The sequence below is a fragment of the Hippopotamus amphibius genome, chromosome 2, assembly GCF_030028045.1.
Source record: "Hippopotamus amphibius kiboko isolate mHipAmp2 chromosome 2, mHipAmp2.hap2, whole genome shotgun sequence".
In the NCBI taxonomy this organism is placed as follows: domain Eukaryota; kingdom Metazoa; phylum Chordata; class Mammalia; order Artiodactyla; family Hippopotamidae; genus Hippopotamus; species Hippopotamus amphibius.
In genome coordinates, this window is record NC_080187.1 from 208,781,163 (window position 1) to 208,800,075 (window position 18,913).

The 18,913-nt window shown below is 38.1% G+C and overlaps 1 protein-coding gene across 17 annotated transcripts in view; it reads left to right on the plus strand.

Annotated features, from left to right (window-relative positions):
• MAP2K5 (mitogen-activated protein kinase kinase 5) overlaps positions 1 to 18,913 on the plus strand; it is a 262,400-nt gene that overhangs the window by 169,932 nt on the left and 73,555 nt on the right. For 9 of the 17 annotated variants that reach the window (XM_057723000.1, XM_057722999.1, XM_057723003.1 and 6 more), the window contains one exon: positions 16,701 to 16,823. The exons of 4 other annotated variants lie outside the window; for them this stretch is intronic. In XM_057723000.1, coding sequence (XP_057578983.1) covers positions 16,701 to 16,823 — 123 coding nt within the window. Of the gene's footprint in view, positions 1 to 16,466; positions 16,497 to 16,700; positions 16,824 to 18,913 lie in introns of all 17 variants that reach the window. 4 more of the 17 variants (XM_057723002.1, XM_057723012.1, XM_057723013.1 and 1 more) reach the window with 1 other exon arrangement.

The following is an 18,913-nucleotide window of genomic DNA, read 5'->3' on the forward strand; positions in this document are numbered from 1 at the left end:
ACAGGAACTAGAGTTTTCTATCCCTTCTGCCTCTACTTAGCACTGCCCCCACAAATTCCATAAATTTCATAAAATCCCTGAGGTTTGGTGATACAAGAGTCAGAAGGCTGCCTTCATTGCTTTAAACTCCTAAAATACAAGGTTCACCCTTGCTTGCTTTCTTCATACCGCCCCTTCTCTTGTTAATGTGCTGTCACAGTCCCCATGGGGAGTCATAACAAGGCCTCTCGCCACACTCTTTCATAAAAGATGATGCTACATGCCACTAAAATGTGCCATTAAAAAAGTCACAGGTACATCTGTGCCTTAAGCAAAGAACCTTCAACATCAGGCTATCTTTTATCCACGGACAGAACTGCCCCCATCTCCTCTCAATTCCCTCTGTGGAATAAAGTGGGTCTTTTCCAGAATTTTGTCAGCTCTCTGTGGCATTTGGAGTTGGCAGAAGTAACATAAAGATGGAAATTACCCTTAAGGGAAAAAGTGAGATTATTCAGCTTGACTAGAGCACAGCAGTTTTACTAGATGTGAAGATTTTGGCCCCTTTCTATGTTTTTTATTTATGGTTTTCAACTCAGATCTTTAAATGTGTTGTCGTTCTCCTCATGTGGATTAGTTATAGAATGAAATAAAGGTTAAAACCCACATGGAATTAATTGCACTTCTTCCTTGAGCCTTCATGACAAGAATCAGTGTGAAAATGCGAAAAAGAAGAGAAGAAAAAAGAAGTGAGATCCACTAACAAGAGTACAGAATTTCTGAACTAGGACAAATGGGGAAGATTAATCCTGCCCCAGAATATTTGTTTGACTCTCATAGAAAGCTCACACTGATTCAGTTGACTGGGTGATTTTTAGGAATATTCACCCTGGTTGCTGCTATTCAAGACTTCAGGGCTAAACTTTAAAATGAAAATGAGTTGTGTACCCAGTAAGGGCTTGTCTTACCAAGTTTGATGATTTTAATTCCTAGGGGTAGGGAGTACCTAAAACATTTTAGGGCAGAATTTCTTAATTTCACAAGCTGTGCTTTGCTTCTATCTTCTGCTAAGAACAAATGGCTTGAGGAGAGAGTCCCACTGTTGTTTCTCACTAATTAGTTACTCCATTCATAGTCTTGTGTCATTCAAGTCACAACACAAATCTGTGGGAGGGAAGTAAGCAGTCATATTTGGAAAAGCTGGGTTTTTAAGTTGGTCCTAATTGGGTCAAAAAATGAATCAACAACTCCTCTAGCCTTGTATTTGCAGCACCCAGGACGATGCACACACATCTTAAAAAGGCACCAGGTCAGTCTTGCAGTGTTCTTGTTCCCACTGAGTATGCTCTCCAAGTACATGTTCTGGTTTGTGATTCTCTTTGGCGGGGTATTATAAACCTTATTAAGGTCAGTGGTGAATAATCTGACAGGCTTTTCTGCAGGAGTCAGACTGAAAGCCCCATCTTTAGTGCATGCATTTTGCTCTTTTCACTTGGGTCCTCGCTCTTTCTGCCTTTGTTTGCCTCCTCTCTCCACCAGTCTCTTGAGTCCAAAGCATAGAACAATCTGGCTCGATGCGCTTGGTTAATTGGAGTGTCATCTAGTCCTCTGAGACCCCTCTTCAGCATGATCACTGTTTTACTGAAGTGGTTTGAATGATGTGTTAAATGATGAAAGCAAGGTCCATGGCTTAGAAGAATGTCTCTAGATAGGTGAAGAACACATTCAGAGAGTCACACAGGTCATTGTCATCAAAGTAGCACCATCTTCTGAAGATTTGATGGGTTCTGTTGTTTTGACAGAGTTTTTCTTGTGAGCTTCAAAATTACCTTTACCAAGTTAAAAATATTCAAGGAATACTATGCTGTGCTCTTCACTCTACATGAAATATTATTTTCTTCTTCTCTCCAAGATACAATTTAAATATCCATCCTTTATGACACCAACTCTGATCTCTCCAGCTGAAAGTAATTTTTTCTTTTTCTCACCTTCATCTACATCTTCCTTGTGGCATGTGCATTTTTCACTTTGTATTATATTAATTTATAGGTATGTCACAGTTCCTTGTTCCAGGATTTAAATCTGATTCTCTCATAATCTCCTACATTCTCTAGCACAGTTTCACTGCCCTAGTGGGTACCCAAGAAATCTTTGGGGCTCAATTTTTTTCATACTTTTGTAATGGTTTTAAAGCAGTTTCTGAAAACAAAGATCAGAGTTAAAGTTCAATGAAGCCTTTAATGTAAGTGCTCACAAACATTTGGTGAATAGATCACAAATGTTTTGCATGTGAAGAAGAGTTTTCTGTTTGCCAGAATATCAGACCTAGATTCAGATTCCACCTCAGCCAGGATAAACTACAGATCATAGGGTAAATCACTTAATCTCTTGGGGCCTTTAGATGGGAGCTCTATTTCAAAGCTTCTGGAAAGGTCACACTGAGAAAATTAAGCCATTATCCCCTCTCTTTCAGAGGAATTACCTTCCAAAAGCCTACTAATTTGGTTAAAGCATGGAATGAATGCATTACCTTCCACTCTCACCTCAAATTCCACTAAAAATTACTGTAAAGGGATTTTTTTTTTTTAAGACTTATTACCATAAAGAAAGGGAAAGGAGGGACTTCCCTGGCAGTCCAGTGGTTAAGACTCCTCACTTCCAATGCAGGGGTCATGGGTTCAATCCCTGGTCTGGGAACTAGGATCCCACGTGCCGTGTGGTGTGAGCAAAAAAATAAAAGAATGTTTAAAAAAAAAAAAAAAGGGAAAGGAAAGGAGGTAATAGCAACCACATTTCGGTTGTGGGAAAGCAGATGGACAACAGTAAACAACTTAGCAGAACCGAGAGTGCTGAAATTCTAAGCCAGCGGTCGAGAGAGAAAGAAGCACCCGATTTCCTTTAAACCACCCAGAAGGCTCAGGAGTTGGTGATACCAGGTGTCTGGAACTAGGAGTAGAGGTGGGGCCAGAGAAGAGAGTTGTTTTAAAGTCTGTCTGCAAAACAGTTAAGCTGTTTGACCCACACTTTCTTTCCCTAACTCGACACAAGCAGGCAGTCACCCCTCCCCAGCCCTAATGCAAGGCTGAGTAGAGGAGATTTTCTGAGAATAAAATAAGTGATACCTGGCAGTATAGAAGGCTGGGTCCTATTACTGGGTGCAGAGGCATTAAATGAAAGTTTAGATTCTAAATGTGGAGACTCCCAGCCGTCTTACCACACCCAGTTCCTGGGACACTAGCAACCAAGGTGACCTTTCGGGAAGGATGTTGGAAGAGACTTTCTCTAGGGAAATGTGACCAAGAGATCTTAAAGATCTAGGCATTGGGAGTTTCCCAAGGAAACAGTCCAGCTAGGTTGCGTTACCTCAGCCTATAGGCTCCACCCACAAGCACAGTTACTAGTCAGATTTGTAATGCCTTACTCTTAGCAAAACATTTGAAGAAGGCTCTTAAGGTAAGAAGAGAGACCTAAAATAACTGAAAAAGAAATCAATTTGGAGGGCTTAGAGACTTTGCAGGGGAGAAAAATTCAAATGAACTATAATATTCTTAGAGGAGTAGAAAAAGTATTGCATCTAAGAAACAAGAACAGGCTTCTGTGACAAAGGAACTTTCAGATGACAGCAAGTAAGAGAGAGTTGAAAATAGAGAACCAGCTTAGGAAGTCTAACATTAAAAACAGAAGTTTCAAGAGGAAAGAACAGAGAAAACAAAGGGGAGGAAATCATCAAAATAAATGTTTCAATTTTAATTTTATAATATGAGAGAAGTATTTGTGTCATTTTAGATGACCACCTTCTTAGCATTTCTACAGAAGAAAAAAGTCCTAACTTTTTTCTAAATGATGTAATATCAGTGCTTTTGCCCAGAGAAAGTGAGTTTTTGTAGGAGAATAGTAAATTATTGAATTCTCTGTAGACATCTACAATAGAATTTTCCCAAGGAAAATTTAGCATAAAATTTACAAATAGTTGAATGTAACTACCTTGTCTTATGGAATTATGAGAAGCTATTAATACATCTAATTTTTTTAATTTTGCCTGTATACATACTGTTGAATGGATATCAGATATGACTCAGATATCAAGAAGATGAAGTGTGATTTCCTACATTTACAAGCAAACACATAAAGTATATTGAGCGATGTGAAATGAAAATAAAAGTATTGAAAAAGTGACATGGATCACCTAGCCCAGTACCTTTCACAGAAGTTTCTGGAGAAGTGTATTGAAGAGTATGTCATTTTCTTTCTATGATATGTTTTCAGATAATAAGGCTGTCATCCTAATTATTGAACTGTTAAAGAGCTCACATTGTGTTAACCAGAAATGTTGGCACCACCACTTACAATCAGTGTTATCTTGGCCAAGCCCTTTTGCCACTCCAGGTGTCAGTCTCTTGTCTGTGGAACAAAGATAACATTAGAATTCATTCCTCAAATATTTATTGAACACTTTTTATGTGCCAAACACATTACTAGGTGCTCGGGACACATTGGTAGATAAAATAGGCATGTTCCTTGTTGAACCCACAGTGTAATGAAGGAGGCAGATGATAAACAGTAATAGTAAACGCATTTTTTTGAAAGAAGGCACTTTCAATATTCTAGGCTTTTTAATACTTTTATCTAAGGGTAACAACCCCATTAAATTACTTTGAGAAGTAAGCTTCTCTTTGAAGTAACAGCCAGATAGTGGATGTTTACCAGGTGAAAAGAATTATGGAGCACTATCTAGACTTGGTTCCTGCCTCTAAATATACAGAAGAACCTATTCCCCCATCTTCCCTACAAAAAACAAAAAACAGAAGTTCCCAGAGACACGACTGTCTCTAGTGGGTCTACAGCTGCAGCTTTGTTTGCCTTTCTAACCCCTGGTGATTATGAACCTGATCTGAGGGGAGACGGATGGCCCTGGGTGCCCTCTGAGCAGCTGCTGTCAGCCTCTCTCGACTATTAAAAACTTGGCATTTGGTGTGCTCCACTCAAATACTGATTTTTTTCTCCTCTTCCTTTTTATAATTATTGTCAAGAACATGAGTGGACATTGAATCTTATTATAATATGTTGTCTGCTGCTCCATCTAGTGAAATATCTTACCTATGGATCAGAAGTTTCTGCTGAAAACCATCAGAAGGCAGAAGGATTAAAGCTGAAGGGTCCAAAGACAAAGGAAGTTTCAGTGGAAGATTAAGAAAGTGGGTAGAAGTGCGGTGCTGGAATCCTTGTCACGGGCCTCCTTCCCTTCCACTGAAGAATATTGAGGAAAATAGCATGTTACAGTTCCTATCACTCACTCCCCTGCTCGCACTCCCCTTTCTGTAATTATGTTTTAACTTGATTTTTTCTATTGTCTTTTTTTGTCTAAAATTTTATATAACTTATTGCAAAAAGGAGTTGTTAAAATGACCTTTGGCAGATGATGGATTGACTAGTTCAGTCCTTTGCAAGGTCTGTGAAGGGTTCCAGCTGTCTCAGATTATCATGCCTAAACGTGCATTTTCCAAGGTTGTCACTGATTGTAGTGAATGTGAAACTGGCAGACAAAGTGAAGTGTTTCCCACTGAATGAGGCATTGTTGAGCTTGCTTTGTACTCAGAGCTATCGTGAACAACCATGAGATTGACAAAACATGACGGAACAGGTGCTAGCAGTCCCAGCTAAGCATTTTATTATTTTGATGGATTTCAGACTGATTTTAAAGTTTTTCCAACAGCACACGTGCAAATCGTGTATACACACAAACACACTCAATTTGGACTTAAAAAAAAATTAAATCAACAAAGTCTTGATATGAAGAATAAAGAAATGAAGAGAAGACAAAGCAGGCATTTGACAGCCCACAGTCTGGTGTTCGAAGGATTGCAGTAGAGGAGAGGCAAGCTGCTGCTGTATGACTGGCAGGCTGACCTTTCTGAAGCTGACAGAAAAACAAAAACAAAAAATAAAAAGCCCATGGTTTTCTATTCCGTATAAAGAAGAGTTTTCTCAAGGATAGATCCCTGAACCCTTCCTACTCAACAAGGCAGTCATCTCTTTAGAGGTTAAAAAAAGAAAGAAAGAAAGAAAGCCCCATCCCTAGGGACATTTAAGTAGTCTGAACACTTGTCTTGGGTTTTTTGTTTTTTTGTTTTTAAGAAACACTGTAGAAGAGACAGGTATAAGGTTAAACAAGATGCAGTCATTTAATCATTTAGTCACTTAGCAAATTTTTGTTGAGTGCCCATTATGTGGCAGGCACTGTGCTAGTCACTGGGGACATTACTGGGAATGAAAGTGACAAAATCTCTGCTTTTCCTGGAACCTACATGATAAAGAAGGGTGCTTGACAATAATAACTTTTTCGACAGAAATGAACAGCATCATATGATAGGGATAACTGAGTGATGTGCGGTTACTTTTGAGTTGACGTCTAAAAGATAAGAAGGGACCAGTGTTCCAGTGACATCTGTCAACTATAAAACTCTCTGAGTGTGATAATTTGAGCAACCGCTGCTGCTGCCTTCAAGATACCCAGCAGTAAAAATCACTGCTCATAGAGTTCAATCAATACTCAAATCCAGTGACCTGGAATCGGCTTTAAAAATCCTCTCAAAAATCCTACAGGCCATTTTACATACTTTAGGTTCTGAACTGAATAATAATAAATTTAATATTTTTTTTAGCATTTATTTAGAAAAATCTATTACACACCTTATCTTGTATTTAGAGACCAGAGTGTGTTTTATCTAGAAGAGAGACACTGGGACTTCTTAAATCAGGTTTCTCCTCCTACCAGTGGGGAAGCTTGGGTCTAGAGAAGAGAGGGACTGTGCCCACAGGTATAGCATAAGCTAGGACTTTGTAGAAAAAGACTGGCAGCTGGGACCTCTGATGTTAAGTGGAGTGTGCTTTCCTCTCTTCCTTACTGTTGACATCTTTTTGCTCAGTGTCATTCTAGAATAGTGACAACACTTTATGTGTACGTAACACTTAAAGCCATTTGGTATTCATTATCTCATTTAAGCTTCTCCCCACTGTGATGCGAAATGGCTGAAAAATCAGTCATTTAAGGGACCCAAGGTTGTTCTACCAACTTTGATCTATAAGCATCAAAGTTCCCATTTTGCAAATAAGGAAACTTGAGATCCAGAGAAATTAAAGGACTTTTCTAAAAAGGTTAAGTGACTAGACCACAGAAGAGCAGTTAAATGTCCTGACTCTGGATGAAAGTCTGCTTCTTCCACTATGCTGTAGAAAAGAAGTAGATCAGTGGTTTGAAAAGAGGAGAGAGATGGTAAATGTACATGAGCAAGAAATCAGATCAAGGGGAAGACTAGTTTATTGTGACTCTGCTCATCAGTCAACACTGCTTTTCACAAGATTGCTGCCTACACTATCCCTAGAGTTGGTTTAGCTTTACTGTGTTTTGAAATGTACAGTTGCTGTTGTTTTTCAGAAGCTAAGACCTAGTTTATTTTTTTTTAAGAAACACAAAAATTAACCTAATCTCCAATATATCTTCTATAATAAAATGGAACAGGTAGGTAAGAGTTCCATCTAATCAGTAAACAATTATATAGTGCTGCCCTGTGTTGGCAGTAGGGGTACAAACTTTGCCCTCAGGAGATCCTTAGCTAGGAGGGAGAAAGATAAGTAAAAGTGCAGTGGAAAAGCACATAGGACTGGACAGGTGGGTGGGAGGGCTGACATCAGTGTCAAGGATGGCGTTTCAGTTATCTATTACTCTTAATAACCTACCCAGCATTAATAGCTTAAAATAACAACCATTTATTTTTTTCTGAGGATTCTGTGGGTCAGGAATCCTAGCAGGGCTCAGCCATCCCATATAGCATCCTCTGGTGAGGATATAGTCAAACGGTGGTTAAGAATGGAAAATCCAAGATGACTTCACCTGCATGCATGGAGTCTTGGTGTGGGGATGGCAACTCCATATCTCTCTCTCCTCTCCTTTCCTCCCTCCCCCTTCTCTCAGGAGCAGCAATACACAGAGAGGCCAGAAGTGTGAGCATATTATCTGATAATGACTCTCTTGACTTTGAAATGTCTAGAAATACAAGTGTGGCTTAGCTTAAGCTCGATAGACTATACCCCGGCACTGATGTTTTCTCAGGTACCTTAGCTACATGACTTCAGTGGGCAGTTTAGAAATGGAGGAGATCCTCCTCCCCGCCCCCCCACCACCAAGCTAGGTCTCTAGGGACTGTTACCAGGATTAAAGCCACCCACGGTTAGAGGACACAGGTCAGCGTTATACAAACATATTGAAAGAGTGTCATTTCTTAATTCTTACTGTGAAGATTAAAATGGTTATTGAATTAAGCACGTGAAATGAATTTGGGGGCAGTTAACTCTAATCTTTTCCCTTCTTGTACCCCTTTAAGTCTTTAATAAGAAATAAGCCGTCTCAATCATAATGCTTAAATATGTGAAAGTGATTATTCTAAGTGATGTATGTGTAAGAGGGCCTTGGCGAGTCAAAACTATCAACCCCTAATACTGAGAAGTTTATACACTATGTTTATTAAAGTATTGTAGCTTTAATGGTAGAAGCAACCAAGCCATGCATCACCAAGTTGACCAAGCTCTAGGAGACATCACCAACCAGGGGTATATCGTAATCAACAAATGCTCATGGTTAGCCTACTGCAAAATTCTATTTCTGGTGTCACGAAGAGCATATGAAAGTTTATGACTTAGAGATTGCCCTTAAACAAGTGAAATATACCAGGCATTAGAAATACAGGAAGATGTTACCAGGTGGGATATGATACACTGCCCAGTGAATGGTATGAACAGGGAGGGTATGGAATTTGTCCTCTAAATTGTTTTCTGGGACTAACTCCCAACAGAAGAGGAGGAATAATTTGAAACAAGTTCTGAAAGGATAGGTAGCTTGGAGTCATCTATTCATCTGTTACACTATCTCAGATTCCACCTAGGAAAACCACCCTTAGTATTGCATTTTGAGTTGTTTAAAAATTTGAAGAACATTTATTTTTATGTTAGAAACGTAAAATGTTTGCTTTCATCTATCAGGATTGAACTTTATCTCTCTTTAATTCAGAGTCTCTCACTGAATTTCCTCTCAGTGCACAGAACACCATCAAAAGAGACCTTTGCAGTTGTTTTTAAGTGACTTTTAGAGATTCAGTTATATACCCAGATATTTTAATTAGCATTGCTCTGAGTGAAGCTACTGATGGAAATCAACTTGAAACAATTAGAATGTCTTCAAAGCTACAAAAGCGGGTCTATTTAAATGGAGGGTTGAGGGGGTGCCTTTTTTTTTTAATCAATTAGCTGCCTCATGTTTACTATGGCCTAGTTGAAGTTATATATTGCATTTAAACCACAGTGTTCCACTAAAAAACTATTCAGACAGTTTTTGGTCTGATACAGTGTAGACAGATTGATATATACATACACACATATACAAACACATAGACACACACACATATATACACATATGCATACATATACATATATATGCATAAACACACAGAAACTTTTAAGGGGAAAAAAAAAGAAAATGATGCAAGTGAAATAGCATTATTGGAGAGGAAGGAGAATTATGTGTTTTAGGACAGCAGGGTTAGAAAGACCAAACAATGTTTAAAGATTCAAAACAATAGCATTTAGCATGAAATCTACTTTTTATCATCCTTACCCAGCCATCAGAATGAAGAAAGACAGTGTCCAGCTGCAGCAGTAGTTTGGTAGCAGGAGAATTAGAAGTAAAGGTACTAGTGCCTGAGGGGTGGGTCATGAATTAATAATTGCTATGTGGCGGATGAGCCCCGTCAGAAGAGCTGAAAATGAGGAAGTTGCCTTGCAGAGCGCTATCAATCACTCAGTGACCATAACTTCCAGTAATTAGTGTATTTTATGGGCCTTTGCTTCAGTGGCTCGAAAGCACATATGCTCCAGTCACAGCTAAACTTTGCCAGAGTAATATTCCAGGATGATTTATCCTCCTGCTGCACTGGGATATAACCCTATATTAGGTGAAGATTGTGAACTAAGCTGCAATAAAGTGTAAGTTTAGGTACAGTTTGCCCAGGTTGAGACCTCAATGTATCATGCTTTTGAGCATTCATGGTTAGACTGCAGCAAGCAATCATTTTTAACAGTAAAACAAATAAAGCAATTAAAGGAACAGCATTAGGATAGTGTACTTGTGAATTACTGTTGCCCCAGTCCCATTTAAGTGTCCACTGTAATAAACCCATTTCTAATTTAAAAAGAAAAAAAAAAAACCCACTGTATTAGAAACATTTATTTGTAATGCTATCTTTTCTCCATTATTATTAGTAATCTGTGGGATAGAATGTAGGACCTTCTGAATGATGGATAAACGTTTGATTTATTTCTTTGTGGTACTCTGGGATTCTTAAGTTAAAATAAATTTACTTTCTATCAGTGGACTCTGGTGAGGATGAGTAGTTCTTTTTAAAATACTGGGACATGTTAAGAAGCACTCCTGATGGGAACCTCAGATTTAGGCTCTTTCTACACAAAGAAAATGTCGTGAGCTCTCCAGAGCACTTTACACCTTTTGAATAGGCATCATGAATTATTTGCCGTCGTTCACCCTCTGCACTAGAAGTCTCTGGGGTCTTTGCAAACAGGGGCCTTTGCCATTGCCAAAACATCTGTAGAGCCCAGAGTTCTCAGTAATTTAACAAGCTTTGCCACCAACCTACAGTATGACCTTGGGCAAATTAATTAAGCTTCTGGTGCCTCCATTGGGCCATAATTCTGTTTGTGTTAGAGAAGTCCTTGGAGTTATAGGAAAGCATTATGTGAAAAAAAAGTATGAAATGAATAGGGAAAATATATGCATGGTTCCACTATATTCTTTTTAGGATGAAATGTAATGATGGTTGTCCTTGAATTTCCTTAGACACCAGTGATAAGCTAATTTCACCAGGCTTGGGTGGAAAGGTGTACACAGTTTGATGATTTCGTTACATTTACTATTGCATCTTTAATTTGCAATGTATTATAATGTCATACAAGTTAAAACAATAATAGTAAAACAAACTAATTGTCTTTAATTAAAGTGAATTAGATTTTGATTTTAATATATTTGATGTAGTGAGAACTGATAACGTGGAGGGTCCCAAAGGTTATTAGGGCATATTTCTGTTGGGCCTGATGGTGTTAGTAATAACCCTCTTCCTCATAGTTCTAGACATGAACAAATATGTCACTTCATCAGTCTCTGTTACTCGCACTTATGCCCCTCCGCAGGGGTTGCAGATTCCACAAGTTATCAGCTAATGGCGTTATACATTAAAAATTGAAGCTTTCCTCACTCCGAGGCCTTTCAAGGCTTTGTTCTTAAGCCCTAGACACTTTGGAGTGCAGCTGCAAACTATAGGCAGAAGATTAAATTAATTTGTAACTCCTTTTTTTGTTTGTTTTTGGTACTGCATTACTAAATCCTCCACATTTAATTGAAACCCTACTTCAAGACGCTTTGTGTTTCTGTGTCCTTTGTTGTCAGTTTAACCTCCGAAGCACTTTAACACCGGTAAATTGCTGTTATATCCTTTGGATTGTTTTTAAACCATTCAGTAAGAGGACAGTGAAATTGATACTTGGGAAGAAAAGTAAAATCTTAGGATAGATTTTGAGGTATTTAATATTTATTATGGTCCTTCGCCAGCATAGTTTCAGATGATTTAAACTCTCTCTCTAGGACTGTGTAAATTGGTCTTGGGATGAAATCTCACCTAGGGAATTTTATGTAATCCAGTAGTTAAGTCTGATCTTTTAAAGTTTCCCTGTGTCTGACTGTTCCAAAGTGGCTGCTGGATTTCTATAAAATAGAGGTTTAACTGCAGTGCGCAATCTAAATGCAAAATCCTTCGATGGAAATTTAATTGTGTAAAATGTGAACAAGGTAATTAAGAACAAATTTTAGAACATTTCAGACTATAAAGTCCTCCTTCAGCTAGATCACTGGCTATATTGAAAATGCTTATTTTCAATTTGCAGTTTTGCTGAGAAACATAGAATATGTCTAAATTACGAATTTATAAAATCCAGTGCTCTTCAGTATAACTGTAAATTTAAAACTACTCCCTCATTGTTGATATTCTAAGTTGAACAGTTGATCACCAAAAACATATCCTGAGTTTGTGTCGTGCTCTTGCTTTCTGGCTGTAATATATGTTTCTCTTTATCTTTTATGACTTCATGACAGTAATTATTCTTATTATCAACAGAAGCCATTTTTGTTGCTTGTAAATAAATGTCCTCTACCCTAACTTTTTGCTAAAATACAAAGGTTTCTGTCATGCAGTTGTTATGTATTTGGCAATTGTTATAATCATAGCCACACATATATTGGTTATTTAAATTATAAAATCCAACATATTCAAATACTGCTAACTCAAGAGTATTTCATAGATAACGGTTGGACAAATCAAAGATCAGTAAGATAACACTAAGGAACAGTCCTAGTTGTACAGTGAAGGGTTAGTGGTTTGTCATATTTAAGTATATTCCCAATGGGTAAATGTTCTCAGAGCATTCTTTTTCTGCCTTTCGCATAGTAAATCTCCCACAGCAAACAGAGTATTTAGCAGTTTGCTGAATCTTAAGTGTTTGGAATTAAAATGCACTTTTTTATTTAACATTAAATAGAATCCTCTCCCTCCCCCACCTCTACCTCCACTTCCCCAAAATAAATAAAGCTTTTCCAAATCTTTTACCATGTGAGCCACTCCCCTCCTGGGAATGAAAAGGATGTTAGAGTCATTTGATGAATTGCTAGAACTTCTGTGCGTCCACATTTTTCAATATACTTTTTTTTTAACTGGACTTAAGCTGCCTAAATGTAAACGCTTCTTTTGTAAAGATGATAAAGAGAGCAAAGACTTCTGTTGGCTTAGCCCTAATCTGTTTGCTTTGTTGTGATTCTTTTTTTTTCCTTCTTTAACTGTTAACCTATTTATAAATCTAAATCTACGCACAGAGGTCATTGGTTGGCTGAACTTAAACCATTTTACTCAGTAAATTTAATTAAGAAAATACAGTGCAACTCATAAGCAAATGAGTTTTTTCCTAGTTTTAAACCAAACCACCCTCTTGAGTGCTGATTGCCTTGCCCGACCCCTGGTGATACAGAAACAGGCAAAATTAAAAAGGACATTAAAGCTTCATTAAATCTGAAACACATTTAGTACAGTGACATATCTGCAGGCCATTTCAGAGAAGATTACATACTCTCTTTTGTAAGTTTCCTAATTTATAATACCTTGACAACAAAAACTGGGGAAATGCAAGTAGATTAATAGACCAGTAGGGGTAAAAGATACGGAATGGCCCCAGGTCCGTCTGTCTCTGAAATATTCACTCATAGCATATGTGCTCCCTTTTCCCCATAAGGGTTCAGTGTTTATTTTACTTTTGACAGCCTCAGCCATATCTGCTAAGAGCCCTTTTCCTTTTTTACCTTCTCCTAATTGAACTTGATAAAAAGGTTCTAGGGCTTGGCTATATATTTCCTTCTATTTTGCCACAAGACAAATAGTGTAGAACATAAACATTGCAGCTGCATTAAACCTGAAAGGACAGAGACATCCGTGGAAGGCAGCTCCCTCTCCCAGGGCCTTAAAATGACTGCTTTTGGTGCCAGCCTTCGAGTACCGCTGCTGGTTTTCAGTGGTGCAGAATTGGAATCCTTGGCTTGCCACTGGAGCAGCCCAGTGGTGACGCTGTGAGAGAGGAAATGATTGTTGCACCTCTCTGGTCAAGAACAGGAAACCATTCTCTGCCCTCAAATTGAAGAGAGGTCAGACCTGCAAGATGCCTTAGAAACAGTCCTCCCAGGATTGTAGTTGACAAGTAAGAATGAGCTTCCACAGAATATCAGGAAACTGCACATAAGTAAAGCTGGTTGCAAGAATGTTGAGTTCACTAGTTCAAGCACTGCCACCTGTTCCCAAGCAGGCTGGTACAGAGAGGCTCCCCTCAATTTTGTCTCTGTCCTCTTGCATGGAGGCCTCTTACAGAGTAATTGAATGACATCCGCCATTCAGTACCTTTTTTACCAGTCATGAGAGGGGGCCAAGTAGATGAGTGCACATTCCCAAGTCTGCTGTAGCCTCGCCTCTGCATAGAACAGTGATGACTTGAGAATTTGAGGCTTTGTGTTGAAGTGGGAAAAGTTCACATATTCACCTCATCCCACTCTTTTTTTTTTTTAAGCCTTCCTTTTGTCATTGCTTAGCTCTTTAATCTGCAAGAACCAATGGCCAGTGTTGGCACTGGCCAGCTAGTTTAGACCTTAACTATGTATGGTGGGCAAGTTTCTTCTGCTGGTAAGCTGCGTGGACAGAATTCTTCCATAGGCCCTAATGAACACTCTGGTATGTGTTCAACATATACTAGAGTGAGTGGTGCAGCACCTGTAGAAGGACTTCAGATAGAATGCTCTAAATGTTTTCTAGTAGTTATTAAGCTGTCAGCTTTTTCAGATGAGAGACCCTCCTCTTGCTACTTTTTCCAAATGAAAGAATGTGTAAAACTTGTAATTTGCAGATGGGTGTGATGATAGGTGACAGCTTTTGGTGAGCTGCCACTGCCTGTCCGTTCAGCACAGAATGGTGCAAATGCCTAGTCCACCCATTACTGCCGCAAAAGACCACAGTGGCTCCTCCTGAATGAATGTGCACATTCTCATGGGCCAGAAACACACTGTATTTACAAAATGTAAGTCAAAACGATAGCCTGTATTGCGTGGGCGTAGAGTGGGGGCAGTGGAGAGCTGAGTCCCTCCACTTCCTAAGACAACAGACATAATCACACAAAACCGTGAAAGGGAATTTGCTTAATATCCGCACTCTCTTTCCTTCAATCTATACTTGAATAGATTAATGAGTCCACCAAATGAAACAATGATAGTAGAACTTTATATCTTGAAAACCCGAGAACTCTGAGTATACAAGAAATGAGTACAAGGTAACAAAACTTACCAGGTATTCCAATATATATATATATATTCATGTAGAGATATATATACACACATCCAAATGAGTGTTGGCCGTTTCCAAGTAGTCACCTTACATGGTCATATTGTTTATTCCTATTACATCGGTGTTGCTCAAACTGGTTTTAGAACTTTAAAAATTAACCTCAGCACCTTTCTGTCTGTCCTTATTAAGGAACAAAATATTTATTCTTTGAAGTTGGCTTTGGGTTTTGGTAATACCCATAGGCCATTCAGACTTTAGTCAACAAATAATTTACATGATCAAAAAGCAGAGGGGTCTAATTTTAAGCTCAAGATAAGATGCAGTTCTATTAAAATGAAGATGTTCTTCTGTTACTTGAAATGATTCTAAACACAGTTCCAAAAGAGGAGTTCAAAAATGTTTTAGCAGTGTCAGTGTCTCTGAAATAAATGCACAACTTCTCAAGATCTAGAAAAGCAATGTAATATGCTGGAAAGAACCCTGGGTTAGGTTGCAAGTCTTGGGGTCAGTTCCCAGGCTTCTACTGATTAACTGTGTGGTAACGTCTTCAGTGGGACTCTGGGGTTCCAGTCTGTGAAATGAATTGATGTTTCCTTGGATCCAGTCTAGCTTCAAAATTCCCTGATATAGCGATTCTACCTCGGAAATAGTTACAAATACACATAAAGGATTTCAGACCTGACGATGGGCCACATTATGAAGTTGCAAAATTTAGCCACTGTTTTCTTTAAATAAAGTATGGTATGTTTGGTAAATTTGATCTTATCACTTTATATCAGTCCTATTCCTGGTTGAATCATTTTGTTTTCACAGGTGAAAAATCAAAGACCCAAACTGAGTGGCCTAGAAACACATAGCCGTTTACAAATCAAGCAAAATTGGAAGCTGTAAGGATTCACTTATCGAATTTCAGACTACAGTTCCAACTTCACAGTCTTGAAATGCCACTTTCCCACTAGTAGTAGCTCTTTTCTTCTAACTATGAATGGATGAAAAAACTAACAAGGAAATGAAAATAATGGCAAAATTTTCTGTTTCATACGGCCCACTCCCCGTTTCCTACAACTCTTCCTATAATACTTATAACTGAAAATTCTACAGAGCTATGGGCTAGGAACAATTAAGTGTTTCCATTTTTACAAGAGGAAAAGCCAACAGTCTTCTATGGTTTTACATCTCTGTCTAAAAGAAACTGTCATACACTTGTAAATGTGAATAATGCCCGTACAGCTGAGAATGTTCCTAAGAGAAACTACATAAGGGTGGTGTTTAGTTGTTAAAATTAGAATCTTTTATCGGGGATACAGCATTGTGCAATGTAAATGTTCATTCTAAATACAACTCTCAATGTAATTACAGCAGTAATTTAGTTTGTGCATTTAAGGTTGTGAGCTTTTTGTATTTGCTGAATACAGTTCTGAAATTTAGTACTTGTCTGTCTTAAGGAGATCTGCCCTGCATGCAAATCTATAACTAGACAAATATTATTTCCTTTCTCAGCTTGCTCTTGGGAGGTTTCCATATCCTCAGGTAAGATTGTTCATTACTGCCGTTTGCCACTGTGACATTCATTCCTATGTATGAAGGTGCAGGGAGCAACTGTGAACATTTGAGCCACATACAAATAAATCTGTCCTGTTAAATTGAAAAGTGATATCTTAAAGGAGTCATTTAGAAGTCTCTATTGATTTTTGATTTTTTTTAAACTCCAGATTTTTTTCCTCTTTGTTAAAGGTTGAAAGCCACATCGTGCTCTTCCTTTGTGTGACATTGGTAATGTTTTTCCACATCCCAGCCCAGTACCATGTGCTCATACTGAGGTTGGAAGAGAGGCACAGCCTTTTCTTGATACACTATGTGAGTTTTTGGATTCAATTAGTTATTTGAATTAAAGGATTGAGGTAAAGCATGAAAATATCTAATCTAGGTCATTACTTTGCTAAGCCAGTCGATGGGCCCCCAATTTTATGTGGCTGTGATTTTGAACATATTCTTTTCTAAAAATTTGCCTTTCCTATTTACATTTCTAAGAAAATTAACTGCCCATTATGTTACCATTGCTGATGATAATCTCTGTAGTAATTTCTTTAAGATTTTTATTATAGAAGGGTGCTAGCACTTAAAATATAAAGCTATTTTGTGGTTTGAAAATGGTTCCCCAGTGTGTGGGGGGAAATAAGTGAAATGTCTAGAGGGATGAAAAATGAATGGTTTGACTGTTTTCCTCTGGTTGATGCTCACTGTTTTTCTGGCATCTTGGTCTGTACAGGCCAAAGTGCCTGGAGGCATGTCTGATTTAAAGGTGGTGTTGGTCTCTGCTCTTTAAGCATCTATTAACTTGCTATTATTATGCAAATAAGTGTTGTATTACACATACTAATTTATGCATGGTTAGATTATGCAGATGCATCACAAACATGGTTATTGAATAATAGGATGGGACTCATTCACTCTACCATGTTTATAAGCAGTTTTAAGCAAATTCTCCTGGTACCCATGTGGACATTTAAAGCCCCTTCACATGCTGAAATGTCTCTTTTGTATCCTTTTTCTTTTACAGTTAAAGCCATCAGATAAGTGAAGGAGAAATCATCCAAGTGGTTAGGTTCAGGAGTGTCAGTCTCACTTTTCAAATTTGTAGGATTCTTTGTTTAAATATGATCTTTTCCTTAAAGAGAAGATCTGAAATGTAATCACTTGGCATGCATGCTCGCATTTAGTGAGATTTTAGTGTATACAGCCTTGCTGCTTAGCTCTAGGTAGCCCATCAAATTAAAATCACATTTTCAGGATTTATAGCTCATTAGAATATTTATCTTGGTAAGCTTCTTATTCTGTCTAATTTTTAAACAATCAACTGGCCAATTTATGCAGTCCCCTCAAATTTTGTACATGAGAAGAGGCATTATATAACATCTCTCAAACAAGTCCTAGTAGAAAACTTGTAAGCCATCTAAAAAAAAATACCAAAGATTGGGAATGTAGCTATATTCTTTAGATTCCTAATGCCTAAAGTACTTTATCAGTGAGATTAGGTAAGTGATAAGTCTAAGAAGAGATTGCATTTGACAGATGAAGCTTTTAAAGGCTCTGGTCGAATTTGGGAAGAGGCTGTCTACCTTTGCAGTATTGTTTTCTGGAATGTTTAAGTATACATTCACTTGATCAGTCAAGTGGAAGTTGGAAAATTCTAATGAACTGAACTCCCTAGTTAGCAATCACTGTTATGCCAGAGTGAGGGGAAAACTGTATTCCTTGAATCGTGGTAGAATATTGTCACCAAATTGGGACTTTCATTTCAAATAGTAGAAGCAGCTCTGATGCCATCAGGCCTGTTTCCCAAGTCTTTCAGCAGAAGTTTGTGCACTTCATTGCTGGAATCAGTAATGACTTTTGATGGAGTTGACATTTATTTTACAGGCTTTGTACTATAGACTAAAGATTGGGAAAGGATGCTTTATAAATTCCTTTTCTACCCTTACCTTTTGCCTTCAAATAAAGCACGTGAAGAAAAATGTTTATTTTTATAGTACCACAGGGACTGGATTATGAAATAATACCTTCTCTTTGGCCCATATTATCTCATTTGAACCCCAAACCACTCTATGTGATAGCCTCACCTCATAAATTGGGCAAACAGAATGGCTGATATGCTCACTGTTGTACTGTAGATGGTTTGGGGCCATTGAATCCCAAGTCAAATAGGCAGGAGTGAATCACTGACTTTCAGGATTGGAAAGGGATCTCAGACAACATCGAATCAAACCTCTCTACAGTATCTCTGAAAAGCAAACAATTGAACACCTTCAGTGATAGGTAACTCACTAGTTTACAAAGCAGCCATAGAGTGCCTCCTCTTAATTGTTACCCACTGATCTGACCCTTGAACACCTGAAAGATTTTCATATAACCTAAAGTCTCATAGCTTTGCATCCCTTCTGTACCCA